Here is a 22,684-nt window from a genome sequence, read left to right as displayed (position 1 = left end):
GGTAACACTGGTCAAGCTTTTTAAACAAACTTGTGCTGATTCGAGACATGTGAAGCAGATCACTAATAGTGTTTCCCTATTCATACTGATACTTATGGAAGACATTTATGAGTAACTATGATTATTATCTGCAGTATACCACACTCTGGCTAAATGTTGGAGATCCCTCCCCTTTCCTCCACAGTACAAAGTGGCAATACAGTAAGATACAAAGCCTTTCCCAACATCCATTGACAAAAGAGAAACTAATTCATATGTCACTTCAAGTCAGATGCAAATAACTGCGGGACATGTTCAAGTTTTGAGGTTTCTAATTTGAAATCTTTGGATTGTGGAGAGAGAAACCCAAGGCAGGAGGGTTGCTAAAGTGTTTAAAGCATCCTATGTAGAGCCTGACTGATAAATTGGTCAGCCATTATTATCGGCTGATATGAGCTAATTGCAGACAAATCAGTATCTGTTTATAACAGCTGATGACAAATTAAAAAGAAACGGAGAGATCCTTCAATCGTGTTTTGAGTGTTGTCATTACATAGTTTGTCCACTAGAGGTCACCCTGCAACTCCTCTGAAAAGAAATATCTATAATATTAAAAGAATACTGGCCGATACATCAGATTTTAAAATCCTAATAAAGATTGGTCTTAAAAATTCCATATCAGTCGGGCTCTAATTCTATGTACTGTACATGGGGCTTGAGGAAACTGTTTAGGCAGAAGGGCAGTTAAGGTAAGACATGGTCAGTCAACCTTAAGAAGTAAGCTGTTTTGTGTTATCTTTCAGTAAGCCAAGTCTCTAACACAAATGTTGTTATTCAGTCATTTATCACGTTCAGTGAGACAACACATTCATCTGAGACAAGCAATGACTCATGAACAACCTGTTACTACACCTGCTAAGCAAATCTGTTCATGTTCACTGTTTAAATGTTTAATATCAGGTGTTCCTTTCTCTACAAATCTAATGTACATTCAAGACATACTAAGTATTGAAATTCAATGCACATACAGCGCTCATACCACATATAGGTATCTGCTTGAAAGAACAAAATGAAAATCTTCACCAGAAAAATACTTTTTCTGGTTTCATTGATCAAAAGCCCCAACTGGGAAGCTGGAACCTGCATTCTCATCATGTGCCTGATATAGCTGTACAAAAGAGCAAGGAAAGCCCAAGGTTGTGTTTTGCATTGTCTGAGATCGACTAGGCGTGGTCTGTCTTTACAACGGCTCTACTGAGGGCGACAGATGGCACAGAGGCACCTTATGACACAACATGAGCTTCCACACACACACCTTGTTAGCCAATCAGAGACTGGACTGTAAAAATAGACACTGGGACAGGGTTAGCCTCCAGAGAGTTGACTACTCTATTCCTCAGGGCTAGAATCTCCAGAGACAGCTACAGAGAGCAAAGACTATGGCCATTAATCTAGGCACTTAAAAACAGAGTTGTGATGAATTAGAGTGGGGTAATGCATTTTTTCTGATTTTATGCCTGCTCATTACACATGTAATAGGACTCTCAATACGTGCCAGTTTCAGCTGTGGCCTTGACAAATTTCATTACCAGTGGACATTCATGGATTTAAGGGGTCATATTTAGCTTCAGTGGTTGTCAAGTATTACACCTTAACAGTAGAAAATCAGATTTCACATGGAGTGAGGTACATACAGGATAATATGCATATTCATTTGCACAAAATCATTGTATGTGCCATGATTTATTATGGGTGGTTACTGGTGGACATCATTTGTTTGACCTTCAGATGATAACAAGCCAGCTGATTCACCTGCCCTGAAATTCATTCAATTCAGTCTGAGGTGGATCCAAGGCAGTATACACTGCACGTTTGAGCTTCAGTTCGTTTAATGCTCTGTTACAAATCCTGTGAGCTCGGCTACTGGAATAAATTTGTCAGGAGTGAAAAAAAAAGAAAAACACGAATTCAAGTGATCTGAAAAAGTCCATTTCAGTCATTTCTGAGAAAGTCATCTTTTTTAAACTGGGAGAATAGACTCAGTGGCAGAATGCGTTTAGTGGTAGTTTTAATTGACATACATGTGCCATCTGTGCATGAGATTAAAAAACGAATTTACATAGAGTTGATACCAAAAACAACATATACACAGCACAGTGGTGGACATCACATTACACAAAGAATAAATGAAATAGGAATATTAAAGAAAACATGTATTAAAACAGACTCAGTATAACGTTACTCAATTCTAGTTTTTTTATCTAGATTTAAATTTTACCATGCCTTCTTTTGCCAGTGAAATGACCCTGACAAATTTTAACTTTTATTAGTTACACTTCCAGTTCCCACTTAAATATTTTATTTCTCTGCAGTATACAGGAACTACAAATTCTGAAAGACAGGCTTGACCTTCACATGAAAGAATACCCATTTTTCATATCATATAATCATATATTAACAAAATTGCTAGTATAACAATTATTTTAAAACTACTCATATTCAATCATCACATTCCATTTGCAACAAGTGTGGAGTCTCCTTTAGGAGGTCATATGTGCACATTTCTTGCAGAAATTCTCTGAAAACACAAATGAATTACATTGCTCCTGTGATTTCATGTCTAACACAGGAGTTTTAGTACTACAACTTGGTGGAACCAGTGGCTACACAGTTTTGGCAACATTAACATACAGTCACAGACTATCAGAGTTGCACGTAAACAGATCCACTTGAGAAGACTTTAGCCTAATTATTCAGTTTAAGTAAACACAGCATGTATTTCACCTCTTGCCACTTGTTTACGGTAGCAACTCACCTCTGGTTATTTGAACAAGATCTCTTTGAGACACTAGCAAACTAACCACAGTTGCCTCAGCCCACAGCATGCTAGCATTGTGGGAAAACATGTCACCCTGTAAGTGAATACATATCCAGAACCTCAGGCAATACAGCAGCCCTAACATGGAGTCCTCCAAACGTGATGTCTCATATTGCAAAAGAATTTCAACAGTGCATTCCTCCAAGCTAATTTTCTAATTAAGTTCTATGAGAAAATTAGTTTGAAAACAGGGTTGCATGTTTTGCACAACACATCACAATGCTGTGATTTAGACATTTACTGCAGATACTGAAGTCTAAGAAATTAAAACGCCTATTTTGTACAACCATTGAATGATGGTAGATCTGCTATGTTAATAAGTTGTCTTGTGCTCTTGTTTGGGAATACAAATACAAAATACTTATTTATACCACTTATAATCTAATGAAAGAACTCATTACCTTTAGTATCCCTGTTGGACTTGTTCTGACTACACAGATAGGGACTCTTATCCCGCACCGAACTATGTGTTACATTAACATAATGTCTCAATGTCTAACTTAACACGTTATACTAATCTTTGGATCATCATTTTGCACATATTCTTAAAAACATTGAACATTTGCCTGGTCTATATTTTGCACATTCTACCTCATTTGTTTTTAACCACTGTACAGGTATTTTCATTTTAAAAACATATATTCTACATATTCTTGATATGTCTTTTTTCTTATGCACCAAAATACGAAGGCTAATTCCTCATATGTGAAAACCTACTTGGCAATTAACCTGTTTATGATTCAGATTCTGAACATACAGTACATTGTGCATTGTACAGTAAAGTACATACGTGTAGAAAATCAACAGGAATAACAAGCATTGCATTACTTGCTTCCCCCTAATTATAAAACCCAGAAGGAGACAATGTATACAGAGAGTCACAGTAAAAAAACACATTCCCATGAATGTACAGACACGTGTCTAGATAATCAACAATGCAAGCAAAGAGTCTGGTAGATAGGAATGAAGTAAACAATCCTGTATAGTTATATTGCAACTTCAGTCCCACACAAAAATGACAATGGCAGATGCTTATTTATCACACTCAGCCTCCACATTAGGCTATATCAATATACCAGAACCACTAGGTGAAAACATTTTCCAATATGACCAACGACAGTTGATTTCAAACATCCTTGATGCTCCACCATGGTGGCTTATATCAACTAGTGAAACAGCGCCCTGACCCTGTTCAGTCAAAACGTGTTTTAACTGTGTGTTACTGTAGCCACTCAGGCAGAGAAAGCAGCCATGTGCTGTCGTAAGGCAGAGAACAGCCCTTCACAGGCATATCCCCTCTCCCCACTAATGGTGGTTGTTGTGAAGCAATCTCCATTGGGAGTAGGTCCGCAAGTCACCAGTATGCCATAGAGAATACAGTAGATGTTTACTGTTTGCTAACAGCATACATGCAGTACAGTTACTCATTTTGTTAGATCAAAATCCATTGTATTTCTAATAATTTTCCATTAATAAAGAAGGCAAGTAATGCTTTAAACATGTATTTTGTTGCTCACAAACCTCCCCATGCTTCAAAATACTAGCTTACTGCATTGTGAACATTTTGACCAAAACCATGACCATAATTGTCTTTAGACAGCAGTAGTTCTCATTGGTGGTTCTACCAAGGCAAGGCAAATTTAACTGTGTAGCATGTTTTAACAACAAGGCAATTGCTTTATATAAAATGTAAAATCAACATACAAAGACATACAAATTAAGTACAAGGTCTGAATAGTTCATAACGTAGCAGAAGATCAATTCAGTGCACTTGACAGTCAGGATGCCAGTATGGAGACCTCAGAACTGGAGTGATGTGATCCACTTTTTTGGTATTAGTGAGGACTCAAACAGCAGCGTTCTGAATCAGCTGCAGCCATCTGATCGACTTTTTAGGGACACCTGTAACTGTTGTATTAGTTGAGCCGACTGAAGATAAATTCATGGACAAGTTTTTCCAAATCCTGCTGAGATATAAGTCCTTTATAGCTCGATAGATTCTTCAGGTGATAGTAGGCTAACTTTGTAATCTTCTTAATGTGGCTTTTGAAATTCAGGACTGAGGTCATTATTCCTGACTTGGCCCGTGGTTTTTAACATTGCCTATTGAAGCTGAGCGCTGGCTTTTAAATTATTCTCCCGTGGTTCCAAAAACAATTACTTCAGTTTTCTCTTTGTTTATTTGAAGAAAACTCTGGCATATCCAATTGTTGATTTGTTCAATGCACTTACTCACAGCTTGTATGGGATTATAGTCCCCTGGTGATATGGTTATGTATATTTGTGTGTTGTCCCCCCTGCCTTTGCACTGGCATGGCATCCGTGGAAAAGATGCACAATGGGGTTCATGACACATCCGGCTTCTGCTGGCAAAGAGAGCAAGACAGCTTTCAGGCAGTGGAAGTCAGTGAGTCATACTGAGAGGAGACACTTCGGGGAGGAGCATGAGATACATGGTAAAAGACCAAGACAGACAACATGCCTAACACACATAAAAAGTTGGGTTCCAAAATATGGGACTATATTATATAAAAAGTCTCCTTTTAAGAAAAATAATCAGCATAAAAAACAAATCTTGGGATGGCCAAGTGGTACACTGAGTTTAGTCGTTCATTTTATTTTCTCATTCTCCATTGCACACTATCTTAACCAGGAATCAGTATTGTTAACGTTTTAGAAGTCACTATTAGAGGCAGTGTTGGTATCACTATTAGTATAAATACTAATATTGCCTCTAAATACTGAAATCCAAAGAACTGATACAAAGTAATTGTAACATTACAATTTGTTGTCTGAAAGTTTAATCACTCAAAGATTTAAGACCTAAGTATAGTATGGTATTTGTCATATCAAATGTCTCAGAGGTGAAAGATTTCTTTAATAGCTTTTCCCCTTTATTAAGCTGTTCAGTTCATGCTTCAGGGGTTCATGAAATTTATAAATTCTGTGATTAATAATCACAATTTATTATTATTATTATTTTGCTGTAACTATGCTGCGTTATTATAACATTACAGTGATGTGAAAGAGTTAATACTACGGAAATGTAGTTGTAATGTCAAGAGAGTTACAGTCAAATTTGTTGTGTGTCACAGCCATAGACTGTATAAAGGAAGGGACGTATCCACCGTGACGTGCCCATGACTACCATTTTGATGCATCGAATTTGACATTTTGACTGTTGCCAATATCTTTTTTAACCATAGTGAAGTGACTATATTGGGATGCTAATTTTGGCTAGCGAAAAACAGGCTTAAAACAAAATGTACTTACCGGATAAAATGAACAGCAGACTGTGGGTGTTTTTTAGTACAAATGAACGCTGAACAAAACATTTTAAAAGTTACCATTAACTTTCATGAACTGAAAACACACTGTGAAAGTTCTTAGACACCAACAGCACTCAAACACAAGCTAGTTAATGATGATTGAAAACATGGTTGCAACCTCTCAATCACGTCGTCCATTTTACTCTAAATGGGGCCATAATTTACAAAACATCATGCTGTATTGAAGAAGACCTGAAACTAGCAACTGAAACCATAGACTCATTAGGAAAGTGTTTACTGAGGAAACTAATTGGGAACATCCACAGTGGCTTCACTTTCAGACCCAGAGGTTACAACAATCTGCACTACAAATTTGTGAGTGCCACATAATTCCAAGATCCTACATTTGCAACAATAGGCCCATGTCTACATAATTAACAAAACTTTAAAAGATAATGTCTGTGAAGATTCTCAGTTATCCAGGTCATAGTTATCCAATGACGGTTAAAGTCAAGGGAAACTGGACCTGGTTGAAGATATAATTCTCCAAGTTGTGATAAGAATCTTTTCTGTTCACAGCATCTAAAACAAGAGAATAGGGATGGGGATCGAGACCTGGTACCAAAAGGACCCGATTCCAAAATTTCTCACAACCCGAAAATCAATAAGGTTTCGAGTTTATCGATACTGCTATCGAGACTTGCGGGTCCTATGATGTAACGTCATGTCTCGAGCGTCAAATCGGATTTAATTTGAAACACAATGGATATGAAAATCATCAGGCTGCAGTCTGCCTGCTCTCTGTGGGCTCCTACACACACACACACACACACACACACACCTGGAGCAGAGCGAGAGGCTGCGCCGTTGCAGTGGAATAACGTTACGGTGAGGGTGAAGTTAGTTCCAAACTACTGTAACGTTAGTTGATGACAGCTACGCTTGTTACTGTAAGTACGTGCAATAAAACCTTTGCAAGTAAAAAGACAATACTTTATCAATGCACCTGTTTGTAAGGTAACGTTAAACATGTAGAAATGGCTAATTTAATCATCTCTGTCCTCAATATCTCATCCTGTATGTTTTATACAAGCATAGCTAACACTATCTTGGTATTAGCCAAATGTTAAAAACAAGCTAAACAAGCTGTCTGTCTGGAGCACAGACTGGTCTGTAGTCTTAAAAACTCAACTGCTGGCTGAGACAAACCAGCTGCTCCTTCTTCTACCTGGTAACGTTACCTGCAGCCAGCGAGAGAGGAGGAGGGACTGATACAGACTGATGTTATTCTTTCTAAACGTCACTCAATACTTGTGATGTCAGATAGTTACTTTACTGTTGTAAACATTAATGTTGCTGCTCTAGAAATAACAGTCAGCTGTATTTAAAATATTAAATTAAAAACAACCAGGCAGTTAATATGTACACTTCAATATATGTTTATTTATCGGAAGTGATACGTCATCTCAATATATAACGTTATCGCACATTTAATATTTTCCTCATACCGTGCAGGCCTACCTCATGCCCGTTGGGTCTGGTCTTACCAAATAACAATCACTAAATAATAGTAAAGTATCAATAGTGGTATTGATAAAGAATCGGATCCTTAAGCAGTCTCAATAAGGGTATCAATATCAATAAAAATTAACGATCCCCATCCCTACAAGGGTAGCATATGACATGTCTAGTAGTTTTTCTAAGAAAGTAGTAGCTAGTTTTCAGCTGCCAACGAGGATACCAGACAACACATGATAATTTATCAAGTGGGAGTCATCTGTTCAGTCAGCCAAACAAGTTCCCTCCCAGTTCCTCTTCCGCTAGACAGACACCATAAACAACTGAGTTACTGGTGCTGTCTCAAGGACAAAGATCATCTCCAGCTTTCCACTTGCAAACGTGCTTACTGTGTTTATTGGAATGCACATACAAGTTTCTTAAGTCGGGCCTCAGGGATGTTTGAGCTTATATTTCACTGTCACATCTGTCAGTCGATGTGGTCAAACTGGGCAACACATTTAAAACTGAGGTGTGTTAACCATGCAGTGTGACAGCCTGGGAGATCTGTTGATCAAAGCTATGAAACACTTTGAAATCATATCACATAGTGAGTGAGACAGCCACCCTGCAGAGAACCAGTAGTCAGCGCTATACAGTGTTTGGGAATACACCAATTACATTACTTGCCCACAGGCACAGCCCCCACCTTTGTTTTGCTTTTATTTATTGAAAAACAAACATTTAGTTAATTTTTGCTTATCAGCACCCACATTCATCAAATAAAAAACTAAAAGTAAAATACTAGTAAAATACTACTACTAATACTGCCATTAATATTAAATGTATTGCCAACTTTTTTGATACTGGATTAATCGGTTTGAGTAATTTTATAAGAAGATTTCGGCTTCTGAATTGTGAATATTTTCTGGTTTCTTTCCTCCGCTAAGAACACATTTTTCACCATTTTCTGACATTTTATAGACTACTAATAGATAAATAGAGAAAAATAAAATTGACAGATTAATCGACAAAAAAAATTAGTTGCAGCCCTACCATACAGCATACGCAGAGTTGCAGCACAGAATACCAGGAGTCAGATTTCACTTATCATGTGACGAGAGTAAGGAGAGTTGACCGACAAGACAATGCCAGAGAATTTTGTGTAAGCAAAAACGTCTATTTGGCAATATTTTCACTTCGCTTTCTACTGCAAAAAGTACGGTCTATAACTGCTCTATATGAGACATGCAATGAAAGAACTTCAGTTATGAATTGGTGCTATATAAATAAAATTGAATCAATATTTTTTTTATAATGCCTGGTTTTGGTGGTGCTGTAGCGCCCTCAGCAACCCTACTTTCCATGTCCAGGTGCACTACAAGTGTGAGGCTGGTAAAATGATGACATCAAATAAGCGCTCTGGAGATACTGAGCATCATCGACAAATCTCTTTTCTTGTAAAATGTCCGGTATAATCTGTCTCATCCGGTGTTGTTATGATTTTATAAACGAGTTGGTAAATCTCCTGAACGCAATATCCCTAGTCAAGACACAAAACTTGTAACCGAAGCTAAGCTGTTGAGTTCAGTAACACCAAAATTACATCATGCCAGTGTCATGATGGGGACATGGTGGTATACTGGTCCAAGGGCACTGTTACCAAGCTACACGATATCCAAATGGCCTTCAGCTTTTCAGAAAACATTTCATCCACCTTCAGCACTGAGGACTTGAACTGTATTCCAGTGACCTCTGACTCAGAGATAGAGTCTAATCCCCTCCAATCTTCCAGCAACACCTCCTGTCCGGTGGGTGTGTCTGTCCTCTACTAAGTGCTCAGTATAACTCTTCATTATATTGCCTGTTAATGTTAGCAATCCAGCACCCTCAATGAAAACATTCAAATTATCCTTTATAGCCACTTAGAATTAATTCCACACCCAAGCTTCAGTGGTTACATCGGATTGGCTGCAATGTCTGTGTCTGAAAAGACATGTGGCCTGTGGTAGATACTGCGAATCTCTCTGAGTGTTACACCCGCCCTGTGAACCTACTCTCTGTTGAAAAAAAGAGGGAAAAAAGGCTGTCGTGACTCTCTGTGTATCAGAGGATATACATGGATAAATGCATTCCAGTTAGTGGTTACATACGCCTCAGTTTGGAGGGAACTGGCTGGCTGTCAAAATGGGGGGAAAAAAAGACGTATAAGAAAAAAAAAAAAACATTGTCACAATGCCATCTGTTAAGATGCCATTAACACCAGTGATATTTTTCAAAGTAATGCAGAGGCAAATGTCAGTAAGAGATGGTGTAATGTCCTTACCATAACTCATTCTTTATTCATTGGGATCAATCACCACAGGTCTGCATGTGCTGCCCAGATAAAAAAAAAAGGTCGTAGACACACTTATTTTTAGACATTAAGAGCTCAGATTGCACTGCGTCAGAATTATCACCCTGGTTTAATGTTCAAATTTGTATGAAAAGAATCCCCCAAATAACTAAACAGCTGATTAGTATACAGTAGTTTAGAAAGGTATAGGAATAAATCAAAAGCCAAAATAATGATCCACAGGAGCTACACAGTTTTGCTACAAAATTAAAAGAGGTGCCGTGCTGCCATGTAGGTTTCTTTCTATCTTTGGACATGTCTATTACATAATAATTTTAAATTACTCTGCATGAATGAGGCTGAAATGAGGTTAATTCCCATCCCCAGTGATATCACTTTCAATTTTTTCCTTTTCCTTCTAGTCCTCTAAAAGTCCTAATACTGAGACATCTACCCATAAAACATGATCAACTTGATTCCTGTAGCTGTAGGCTAATACATTTATAAATCTGTGATTATTATACATTATCCTATCCAAAGTAAGCACATTTTCTGCCTATGAATACAGAGTTAGCAGTTTTGTATGCTAAAGGTGAGGGTCATCTGTGTAAGATTACATATAAAATACTCAAAAACGCACCAGAGAAAAACTTGCAAAATGTAAAATTGTTAAATGGGTTTAAATATATTTGAGAGACTTTTAAAACATGTCTGCGGGGTGCCCAACTATAGCCTATGTGTGGGAATCACTGACATAATTTCAAAGTGGATCCTGCATGTTGAATGGATCAGAAACGGCTATAGCTGCTACTGCTCCCCTGGAGATAGTGCTTTCTTAGTGTGATCTAATTAGAGATTAAAATTAACAGCTTTTGTGTCACTTCACCACTTAGTTTAATGATTGATTTTTTTTCCTTCCATAATAATATTAAATGCACGGCATGACTTTGTGTAAAAAAAATATAGGTATCTCAAAGTTACCAGGCAATGACTAAGCCTGTGGAAGAGTATAATGTTAGTGAGGGTGACACACTATGGTGACTGCATAAAAAGAAAGCCTGGAGCAAAGCAATCTGAATTTCCCCTGCTCTATGCATGGTGATGCATCATATAGTGTTTCAATGTGATGTGCATGGATGCATAAGACACGCACACACTGCTTCCCTTCACACTACATAAAAGCTAAATTCTAGCCAATAGCGTATTGCTTTATTAAGGAAAGATGAGACAAGCACTCATTTTCTAAGATCAGACATACTGGAAGCTTGCTTTTAGGAGCTGAGAAGACTCATCTCTTGCAAACTGGGACACAGTTCCTTCCAGCGTGGATAGTGACATGATTGTAAGCTCATTTCCTCTTTCAGGGGCCACATGGGCCACAGACAAGGCTGTGATGACTTAGTTTCAGTCACAGGAGTCCTGTCTTTGTCTGCTTCTCTCGCTCCCAAATAAGACATGAAAAGGTAGAAAGGGAGCCAGGAGGTGCATTCAGCTCATAACAGCTTAAGTAAAAGGGGAAATCAGTCTTTATTTGCAAGTGAATAGCCTCATGAGAAAAGGTGATACATTTTGCCAAGTGCGAGTTACAGCCAAAGGTGACTGGTCAAGGAAAATGAGAATCAAAAAGGAAATAGCCATGTTGAAATGGCTCAAAGTTGTTTTCACTGTCACTGATAGTCTGAACTGGAGCATAAGCTTGGGCATAATTTATTTTTTCATACCGTCATGATTTTTCACCTGGGTATTTTTGGTATATCAGCTGTTCTTGGATGTCCCGAGAACAAAGCTAAAAAATAAGGGCGATAGAGCCTTTGCAGTGGGCGCCCACACCCTATGGAACAGCCTCCCCATATTTATGCATATTAAAGCTGCACAGACCCAAACGTTTAAATCGCTGCTTGAGACTCACCTTTTTGCAGTAGCTTTTAACCTTCGTTAACCTGGTTTCTGATGTTTTAAAGTGTTGTTTTGTTTACCTGTGATTCGCTTTGTCTGTAGTAATTTTTGTACTTGTTATTTATGTATTTTACATCGACCCTGTTCAGCACTTTGGTCAACTGTTGCTGTTTCTAAATGTGCTATAAAAAATAAAATTGACATTGACATATCTGACACTTGTTGCTGCACCATATACAGACACATCATTGGGTTGGACGGATATGATGTGTGCACAGCTTTGTCCATGTTGGCTTCCTCACCTTTACAACCGGGACTAAACCCCACATAGTCCCTAACAGGGGCAGAGGCATTTTTTCTTTGCTTGCCCTAGAACAGTTTCACCATCACTCACAGACAAGTCACTCCTTTTTGTGTGCGTAGTGAGTGTGTGGCTGAGCAAGAAAGGCAGGTGAATGCAGCGGAGCAGAGGAAAAGGTGAGCAGTGAAGTTTAGCAGTAAATGTAGAGTGTAGGTTACATCAGCAAACAAAGGCTGCAGCTAAAGCTCCTGTGTGTGTGTCGTTGTCGCGTTGTAGATGACGTGAGGCAGTTTCACACAGCATTTAATAAAAAGAGGAGCGTCTATATTTCAGACGGTACTGAAAGTCATACCGTCAGAATTTCTAAATACGCCGGTAAACCGTTATATTGTTATACAACCCCAAAGTATTTAAATTAAAGAAACTCAGCTGTTTACAAACAGAAAATTATAACATATCAGGTTTAAAGAAATACTTGAAATGTACAATCAGTGTCAAAAGTCTCGCCTATACCTTTACCAGATAACTGATCTAAGTCTGCAACACCCTGTCACAGGTTCCTTTCATCACACAGAGCAAATGCTTCAAAGTGGTGGGAAGCTGTATAATGGCTAAAGGTTTGCCAGCCTAGCGTTACATGTCCACAGGGATGCCATGTCCACAGTGCTGGCCTCTTTCTATTTAATTTGATGAATGACAAGGACACACTGTTCTAATTTCTCTGATAGCTCTGAGATCTTTGCATGTTCATACTGTTATAAGTTATGTTAGTGGAATTGCAATGAAACAAGATACACAACAAGCTTGTCTTCCAGGCCTCTCTGTTCAGCGCTGTGTTTAACCTGTTTCATACTCTTAAATTAAGCCTGATTAATATTCATCCCTAATATAATTCTTCAAACCTCATAGGACTGACATAAGGATGCTACCGCCACAGAGGCTAATCACTGAAAGAACAGCTCTTAAACCCACCGCCTGTGCCTCCTCTGTGAGCAAACCCTCAGGAAAGGATGTTTATGTTCCTCCCACAGTGCTTCACGGGGTCACATGCACGTGTAATGTCATCTTTTTAGCATCCGTAGGCAATGCATCTCCTCTCAACTCTCTCAGACCTGGATCTGTCTAATCCACTACCCATCACAGAAGAGTCGAGTAGCCCTAGCTGGAACAAAACTACAGCCTCTCTGTTGATTCTGCTTCTTAATACTTGAGAAAAATCTAACCATATGTGAGATAAAAAATATTTTTAAAAAAGAATGGTCTGAATAAATGAAATATCTAAAACATGTATGGCAGATGTATTTCCCAGACATTGTCTTCCAAGTCCAGTTGTTGTCTATTTCCATTATAGTTTCCATTCTGAAACAAATTCTGGTTTAATAAACATCCTTTAAGGCTCAGCAGTAGCCTGTCAGTAGACACTCTGACCTTGGCATATGTAGTAATTGATAAGACATGACAAAAATCACAGAAAATGGAGGTGAAAAGATACCTGCTTTGGCTGAATCTCCCTAATGGACCTTTCTCCCAACATATATCATCTGTCTGACTTTACACACACACACACACACACACAGGCTGTGTTCGAAACGGGCTAAACTGCTGTCTAACAGGACAGCGAAGCATTGAGTGCTGTTCGAAACGGCTCAAACGATCTCTTCTTGTCTCCTGAGATGCCTTCAAATTGCTCCAGTAATGAACAGTTTTGAAGGCAGCAATGATGGTGACTTGATTCTGACTATTACCCATAAAGCAGCGTGGCTACAGCTGGCGTAGCTTTCAAAAACTGGTCAAGATGGCGGACAAACAAGCTGAATGTGTGCACAAATAAATGTTTCTAAAAGTTTTTTAGTTGTTTTCTCGCTTTGATTTTTGAGAAGCTAGTGAGAACTAAACACTGATCTATCATATCAGCCCATGACTGTAAACAACCAAGTTTGTTCAGTATGATTTCTGAGGTTTTTGTTTTCAATAGCTAGTTAGCTGATGCTAAGGCTAGCGTCTCTTCTGACAGCCAGAAGAGACGCTGCAGCTTTAAGTTCCATCTGCATGGTTTCACTTTTGACCCAGAGGTTGCCGCATGATTGAGATTAGAGAAATAACATTTGACAACCTCTCGTCACGTAACTACAACTCTGGATTGGACATCGGAGAGCTGCAAAACAATTGCAGGATGTTGAGTTTCCCGATCGGGCCAGTGAGTTGCTAGTTCAACTGTCCCGACGTTACATTTTACTGGGCCCCGGGCCATCGTATTGTCGAGCCCTGCTAGTATTCACATCCAGATGTATTAAACAACTCAGGAAATACCACTAGGGCTGAAACGATTCATCGATTAAATCGATAAAATCGATAAAATCGATAAAATCGATAAAATCGATTAAACACACAAATTCTTTGCATCGATGCTTCGTTTAATCCATGTAACTTTACAGCACAGTGTTTCACACACACACACACACACACACACACACACACACACACACACACCCCAACCGGTTGAGGCAGATGGCCGCCCACCCTGAGCCATGGTTCTGCTCGAGGTTTCTGCCTCTTAAAAGGAAGTTTTTCCTTGCCTCTGTCGCCTAGTGCTTGCTCTTGGTGGGAACTGTTGGGCTTCTGTAAATATCATCACAGAGTATGGTCTAGACCTGCTCTTTTATGAAAAGCGCTGTGAGATAACTGTTGTTGTGATTTGGCGCTATATAAATAAAATTGAATTGAATTGTTTCGCAGGGACATTTATTACTGTCGCATAACGCGCTTACGCTGTGAACACAACGTGATTATAATGGAGCTTTATGCATAGTGGAAGAATAGAGAGAAAATAGCGAGGGACAGAAGAAAGTGTACAAAGTATGGGATTATTTCAAGCTAAAGAAAACAACAACTCTGTAATGTTACCGTCTGTCCACCGTAAAACGAAACTTATGTCGCCTCCGCAATAGCACGGCAGCACCTGAACAAAAAGCTGCCGGTGTTCTGCCAGCGGACCACAGACAAGGTAACAGTAACAGCAACTTCAGCACTGAAATCATGATTGATTGTTGAGTTGAAGGCTAGCCAAAGTAAGCCGCAGTCCTCAGCTGAAAATGTGCACACGTGCATTTGTTGTTCTCCTTTTTGGGCCGTGAGTTGTAACCTCACAGTTGTGACTGGGTTAACTGGGTGTCAGGGAGCTGCACCTTTTAACTCACCTCCAGCTCTCTCTGTAGCTCAGACAATCCCTGCTACCCGAGTGTGCTAATCTATCCTTTCACCCATATTCTTTGTCTTTATAATTGTCTAATAACAAACAATACCTGTTTCGTGTGCCGCCAAGCAAAAGTACTTCTTAAACGACGCATCGATGAATTGTTTAAATAATCTATCGAAGCTTCACATACTAAAATCACTGTTAGCTGCAGCCCTACATACCACCCTTTGTTTAAACCCACCCATTTTTCAAGTGAGCAAAACTATTGGAACATGTGACTGACAGATGTTTCTTGTTGCTATTCACTGCATCATCATTTCACGCCAGACAGAGGCCAGCAACAGAAAGTTTTCAATTTTACAGTTTTCGTATGTAATTTCATCACTAAATCCACTTCTGAGAAGTTTTGAGGTGAGAAATCAACTGTGTAGATTTCGAATATTGAAAGTTTTACGAAAAGTGATGGCAGAACACAAATGTGCTTGAAAGTTTTCAGAGTTGAGGAGTTTTTCAGGAATGTCCTGAAAAAGAAAGAAACTACTACGGCCAAGGAAAACAACAGTAGTTGATGACAGAAATATCGTGAGCTGTGAAGAAAACCCCCAAAACATCAGTAAGTGACATCACTAACGACCTCCACAGTGCAGGAGTGCAGTACAATCCACTGTTCGAAGAAGACTCAGAGAGCAGAAATATAGAGGCCACACCACAAGATGCAAACCATCAGCAGTAAGAATCAGAAGGCCAGATTGAAATTTGCAAAGAAGTACAGAGATGAGCTGCAAAAGTTCTACAACACAATTTTATGGACTGATGAGACCAAGATTAATCTCTACCAAAGTGATGGAAAGGCCAAAGTGTGGAAAAAGAAAGGAACTGCTTATGATCCGAAGCATAAAAGCTCATCTATGAAGCGTGGTGGAGGTAATGCATGGCTGCTTCTGGAACAGGCTCCTTAAGATTTATTGATGATGTATGGTAACAGCAGAATGAATTCAGAAGTGTACAAAAAACATTTTGTCTGCCAATTTATGGAGAAATGCATTGAAACTAATCGGGAGGAAGTTTATCATGCAACAGGACAATGACCCAAAGCACACTGCCAACAAAACAAAGGACTTCATCAGGGGGAAAAGTAGAAGGTTTTAGACTGGCCAAGTCAATCACCTGACCTTAACCCTATAGAGCATGCATTTCACCTCCTTAAGAGGAGACTGAAGGGAGAAACACCCCAAAACAAACAAGAACTGAAAGACGCTGCGGTAAAAGCCTGGAATAGCATCACAAACGAAGAATGCAACAGTTTGGTGATGTCGATGGGTCGCAGGCTTCAGGCAGTTATTGCAAGTAAGGGTTATGCCACCAAATATTAATTGTTTTTTACTTTAAGATTATTTGTTCCATTACTTTTGCTCACCTAAGAATGCTGTGGTCTAATACAAACAGTGCTATTTCCACATCTAGATGTGAATACCAGGAAAAGCTGAAATTCTGAACTCTTGTCTCATACTCATCTTTTGATCTTAACCCAAATGTCTTCAGTGAACAATAAAAACAAAGGCTTTTGCCTTACCGTTCCAATACTTTTGGAGGAGACTGTATATCTGACCAATTTGAAGAAATCAACTTGTGCAAAGAAAAATAGTGTGTAAGCATTTTTCAAAATGTTTAGTCATTTTGGAGACTAAATGATAAATTAAATCAACTAATCAATAAATAATTAATCAGCAATAGCAGCCCTAATCATATGCATTTCCACTGTGGCGTCTCTGCAAGGTATGACCATGATGAGCAGAGATATTATTGGTCTCATTAGCCCAGGGATAAACTGTTAAGGTCTCTGCACTCACTCGAGCTTCGTGCATGTAAACTGATTGGCTAGGGCCATGAGGGGACTGAGAAGTAAGCAACGTTTATTTACAAGGCTTGCTGTGTCTTTTGAGGGGGAGGGAAATCTATTTTGGTGGCCCTCCCAAATAAATTCTAATTATGGGAAACACTGCTGGCAGTACACAATGTGTACACACTACTCTGAAATAATCACTTTATCAAGTTGGAGCTGTTGGACTTGCAGCCATTGCTTATAGCAGCGTAGATTTCCATCCTCATGAAGCTAAGTCAGATGTAAAAAAGAGTGGATGTTTTGTACAGTACGTTGGTCTGCAGTCAGCCATCTTGCTTTGCAAATGGAGCAACGTCATCACTTCCACATGATCTGACTGATGATGTAACACAGGCTAAGTGAAACAATCCTACTGTAAACTAGAGAGCCACATTTGACTGTTCCAGGAGAGCCATATGCTGAGATGCAGAGCTGTAAACCATTCATCAACCCCACAAGGTGAGGACATTTGGATCTCATCTATTATCTTGATCCGTTTTGCTTCATCTCTCTCACTTTGATTTCTGGAGGCTATATTTCATTTTCTGTCAGAAATGCAGGTCTTGAAAGTCTTCCATAATCCAGTTATCAGTTTGAGGAAGATCAATTAATAATTATATCAAGTAGCTTGACGGGCCAATTGAGGATGCAGCAGCAGAGAGGAAAGGGAAGAGGAAGATGGTTAATTCCTCCCCAATCTCAGTTCAGTCTTATGTACTGCCTGGGTCCAGACCTTTGAATCCGAACTCTCCACCGAGTTGACTGATTCTGGTCTGGCATGATGACATGTAACAGCGGTTTCTTGGCTAAAAAAGTGAGCCATCCAATGAGCAATAAGACACTACTATCGAGGCTGTTCTAAAATCGATAAAAATTAAGTACTTTGTTTTTAACTTGGTTCCACTGCCCTCTCCACTCCCCTCCACTCCTTGTCTCTCTGGCAAAACCAATATGCTGGCATGGCTACGCATCAGTGTCAACTTAAAATGACGTTAGATTCAGTCAGATATGTTGGTCTCTAGTGATTGGCTAAGGGGAAATGAACCCCCCCCCTCCCCCCAACAGTTAGAGTGGAGGCAATGTGAGACTGTAAAAATGGAAATGGAGTGTAACGAGTTGACAATTCTGTGTGATATCAGGCAATACCATATAATAATCTATTAAAAGATGACAATTTTCTTTGATCTTCATTCAGCTGCAAAAGTGACATTTATAGAAGTACTATTTCTGACATCTGTGAGGAGCATTGCAAACACTACAAGAGAAGATTCAATAAAAAGAATACAAAAAACATTTTAATTTTAGCTTCAATGATGATGAGCATGAGTTATGTGGGAAAGTGTTCTGTTATATTAAAGGTAGTATCAGAATAAGGATGTGTAGATTTCACAACACAAATACACTGAATATGGACGTTAACCGACAGTGTGGTAAATTGTGAAATGAGTCATATCGCTATTATGAATGTATCATGGTTAACTGCACATTGCCCACTTTCTATTGTACATAATAGTAGATTTAAAGTCATGTTTATCAGCCAGTCATTTGGGATTCAGACCAAAACCAAACCCCAAAATCCCTATTTCCTTTCCTTATTATGTCGTGCAATAAGTAAGAAGAAACGGCAGTACAGAAATGGCAAAGATGTGTCTAAGGGGCTTTAGAAACTGTGTCACCAATACATCATTTGTCGAAGTCTTGAGTTTATTTTTTAACCACAAAATAAATAAATAATTAAATGAAGGGATCCTAAACATGGTGTATGTTTTTTATTTGTGTAACAATTAATATTGGCAAATATATCATCAGATTTTTATATCAACATCAGCCACAACAATCCAGTGTGGCTGGCTAAATTATATAACTGGTTAAAAGCTGTATTAACAAGATCCTTTATTTGGAGTGTCTCTAGTCCTATAACTAATTTCTTATAGCTTCAGATGTTCTCAGAAGATTACAAACTTCCCTCTCCCTCAAACAGAATAGAGAATTTTCAGAGGCCATAGCTTCTCAATTTATTCCCTATGATTTTTATATCTCATCTGTAATGCTTCAATTAAATTCACAATTTTTCTCAAGATGGTCAGAAACACCCTCTAATTTACTATGCTAAATGGTGTGTTTAAGTGGCATTAATTGGTGGTAGATTTGCAACAAAATAAGGCGTGCAGGTGTGTCAAATACATTAGAATATGCTTAGGATGACTGAATCAAATCATAAGGGTCTTGCAAATCGACATAAAAATGTCCAATAAACCCAAGAGAAATGCATTACCATTACAATGCAGTGAGAACTCCACTCCCTCTGCGCTTCCCTCCCCTGCCTGAGGAACTACCCTTGCACATATCGGATTGTACATAAAGGATTAAAAGGCTATCCCACGAACACCCTGAGCCTGAACTGAGAGGACTACTCCAACCACAAGCGCCTCACATGTCAAATGACTGGCTTTAATCAAAAAATGGGCTTGCAACGGTTATTAAAAAATGTAATTTGACACTAAACTCCCTCAATTAGACTTAACGTTACGTAACGACACATTTTCACCAATTTAGAGGATCTCATTTCAAAGCCTTTATCGTGGCATCTGATTACGTAACGGATGATTCATAGTAGAAGTTTTGTTTGCTGTGCATCCGTGTACCAGAGACCAAATACACCAACGCTGTACCTGCAAAAACCCTGCAAGCGTCCACTGTTTAAATGCCCTCCTCAATGCCACCACACCTCTACTCACTGACAGGTGCACTTGAAAATACCACGTGCACATGCAAGTATTTTGCACAATGTACCTTTAACAGAGGGACCGTGACTCAACCCAGAAGGCGTTGTGTGTGTGTGTGTGTGTGTGTGTGTGTGTGTGCACTTATGTGCGTGTGCGCGTGTGTGCAAATACAGGGAGCCCAGCATCACTCCCCATCAACAACATACACGTCCCATCCAAGCTAAGACCAACTGCCAGCACCAACAAGACTATTAACGAGAGAGAAAAATTAAATCTCCACGCCACATTTCCATTCACAGAGCGTCCATATTTATACAAGTGCAATTTAAAAGCCTGTCCCTCTTGAGCATCGTGTTTTATTTAACGCACAATAACGCCAAGTCAGCGCACAAGCTGGTCACGCAAAGAGCAGCGTTGTGTAGCCCACGGTGGGTGTGTGTGTGTGTGTGTGTGTGTGTGTGTGTGTGTGTGTGTGTGTGTGTGTGTGTGTGTCCAGAGAAAATGGTACCCCAACACATTAACAGCAAGCTGTCTTTAGTTAAACAAAAAAACACCCAGGTCGCAGCTAATTAGCAGCAGTCGCAGTACCGTTACCGTTGCACCTGCCAAACAGGGTGCCTGCGGGGCGGATGGAGAGGGGCGAGTGGATGCCTGAGGTCCTGGCCACTGTTACAGGGTAAACATAGGGGCGCTATTCACAGCAACACAGACACATTTCTAGCTTGACAGCGTGGCGGAGTGGTAAATAAGATGTGGTCTTACCTGTACAGCCCACAAGAAGCAAGGCTAGAAAAATATCCCCTGACTGGACCATCGCAACTCCCGAGTAACATGAACGTTAAGCGGCGTAGCTGACGTTTAACCTCCGCTCGGTCCCTACGGTGTCTCCCTCGGGGTTTCCTACCTATTTTAGCAACTGTTCATCCCTAGTGTATATTTCTGAGCTGGTCGATGGTAACTGTCAGCAGCAGCAGCAGCAGTCGTTGATGACGAGCAGCGGCCAGAGATTAGTAGTGATGAGCGCCAGTGCACTGTTCAAAGTCTGACTGACAAGCATCGCCTTTTCACACACGCGAATTAATCCGCGCCCAAGCGGAATAAAGGACCTCCTGTTAAATAGTGCCCCGGACTCAAAGGAAACCAGTGTCACGGGGAAACACCCGAAATAATCATAATAATGTACAAACAATAATACAATATTATACCTATCTGTTTCTAAATACACTAAAGCAGACAAACGATATGTTGAAAAAATGGGAGTTCAAATAATTTAAAGCTATGGCACCGCGATAAAAATGTATTTCTCTTGTGCATGTTGTCAACAGGGAAAATTTACTGTAGAGCCAAAACAAAATGTTTGTTTCCCCAAGAATATGCAGTGCCTGTAAACATACATATGCTATCTTTTTAAGGATTTATGAGCAGAGATGGAAGAAGTACTCTTTCCCTTAAGTAGAAGTAGCAATGCCAGTGTAGATATATGTACATTTACAGGAGGCTATAAAGTAAAAGTAGACTACTCATTATGCAGAATGACCCATTTCAGAATGACATATATTTTATTTTATTTTTATATATATATCATTGCAGTGTAATGTAAATTTAATGTTGCATATAGTAAAGGAGCTTTCTTTTTATATAATACCTGGTAGTAATATATTTGTTGCTTATATTCAGTAATATTAATCTGATTCAGCAAAGTAAGGAAAAATACAGTAAAAAGTACACTATTTTACTCTGAATTGTAGAGGAGTTGAAGTATAAAGTATTAGTAGAAAATGTGAAGTAAAGTACCTCAAAATTGTACAGCAGCCAACTTGAATAAATTAACTTCCATTACTGTAATTAATGGCTTTATTTTGATGTAGGTGTATTAAGGCTTAATAGATCAGTTATATGCATTTTATTAAGGATCACTGAAGAATCTGAAACAATTAGTAAGTTAATTAGTTGACTGACAAATAGACAAATAGTTGGCAACTATTTTAAATAATTGATAAATCGTTAGTTATTTTTGAAAGAAAAATGCCAAAAAAAATTTAGACACTTACCTTAGATAGTTGGGTATATTTGGATTTTGGACTGTTGCTCAGGAAAAAAATTTTAAGACAAGACCAAGGGCTTTAGGAAACAGGCTAATGACTGAATTGTATAGACCAAATAATTAATCATTAATGACAATAATTGTTAGTTATTATTGGATTAACAACATTTAGAACGGCATAATTATGAAATAGAAAAGATTAAAACTAACCAAAGGGCTGTTAATAGTTTATAACTCATCTTTAAGGCGTTAGTAAATTATTTATTAAACTACTGAGGCAACCCAACAGTTTATTATGTGCCAAAAGAAAGCAGTACAATTTTCGTTATTTATTTGCTCATATCTTTCTATCTTTTGATGGTTCAAAGGAATTTTCAAATACTTTATCACATTGCCAGGAATATAATTCTGGTAGAGAATTATATAATATTAAATCCATCTATAATGTTTAAATTTAAAAATGAATTATTCCCTTAAGACAGTCAAAATAGAGTGTGAAAAATACAAGAATCTGCCTTCAAAGTGTTATTCCTTTGTAACTGTAGAAAGAAACACCTCCAGAGAGGATTAACCCCCCCCCCCCCCCCCCTTTCCTAAAAACAATAGGGCAAGACAACACAAAAGATAAAAACCATTCAATATGAAATAATTCTGCAACCATGAACTGTCAGTTAGAATCTT

At 38.8% G+C, this 22,684-nt stretch overlaps 1 protein-coding gene across 8 annotated transcripts in view; it reads right to left on the bottom strand.

Annotated features, from left to right (window-relative positions):
• The window catches only part of ncam1b (neural cell adhesion molecule 1b), an 82,519-nt gene extending 61,509 nt beyond the window's left edge, over positions 1–21,010 (bottom strand). For 4 of the 8 annotated variants that reach the window (XM_038694131.1, XM_038694132.1, XM_038694133.1 and 1 more), the window contains exon 1: positions 20,722–21,009. In XM_038694131.1, coding sequence (XP_038550059.1) covers positions 20,722–20,773 — 52 coding nt within the window. In that variant the 5' untranslated portion in view covers positions 20,774–21,009. Of the gene's footprint in view, positions 1–20,721 lie in introns of all 8 variants that reach the window. The other 4 variants (XM_038694135.1, XM_038694137.1, XM_038694130.1 and 1 more) reach the window with 3 other exon arrangements.
• Positions 21,011–22,684: the final 1,674 nt, after the last annotated feature.

This window comes from Micropterus salmoides, unplaced genomic scaffold, assembly GCF_014851395.1.
Source record: "Micropterus salmoides isolate LMB-PRFRI ecotype aquatic unplaced genomic scaffold, ASM1485139v1 Ms_hic_scaffold_3, whole genome shotgun sequence".
In the NCBI taxonomy this organism is placed as follows: domain Eukaryota; kingdom Metazoa; phylum Chordata; class Actinopteri; order Centrarchiformes; family Centrarchidae; genus Micropterus; species Micropterus salmoides.
The sequence above is the reverse complement of the archived record's forward strand: the minus strand, read 5'-3'. Positions and strand labels throughout refer to the sequence as shown.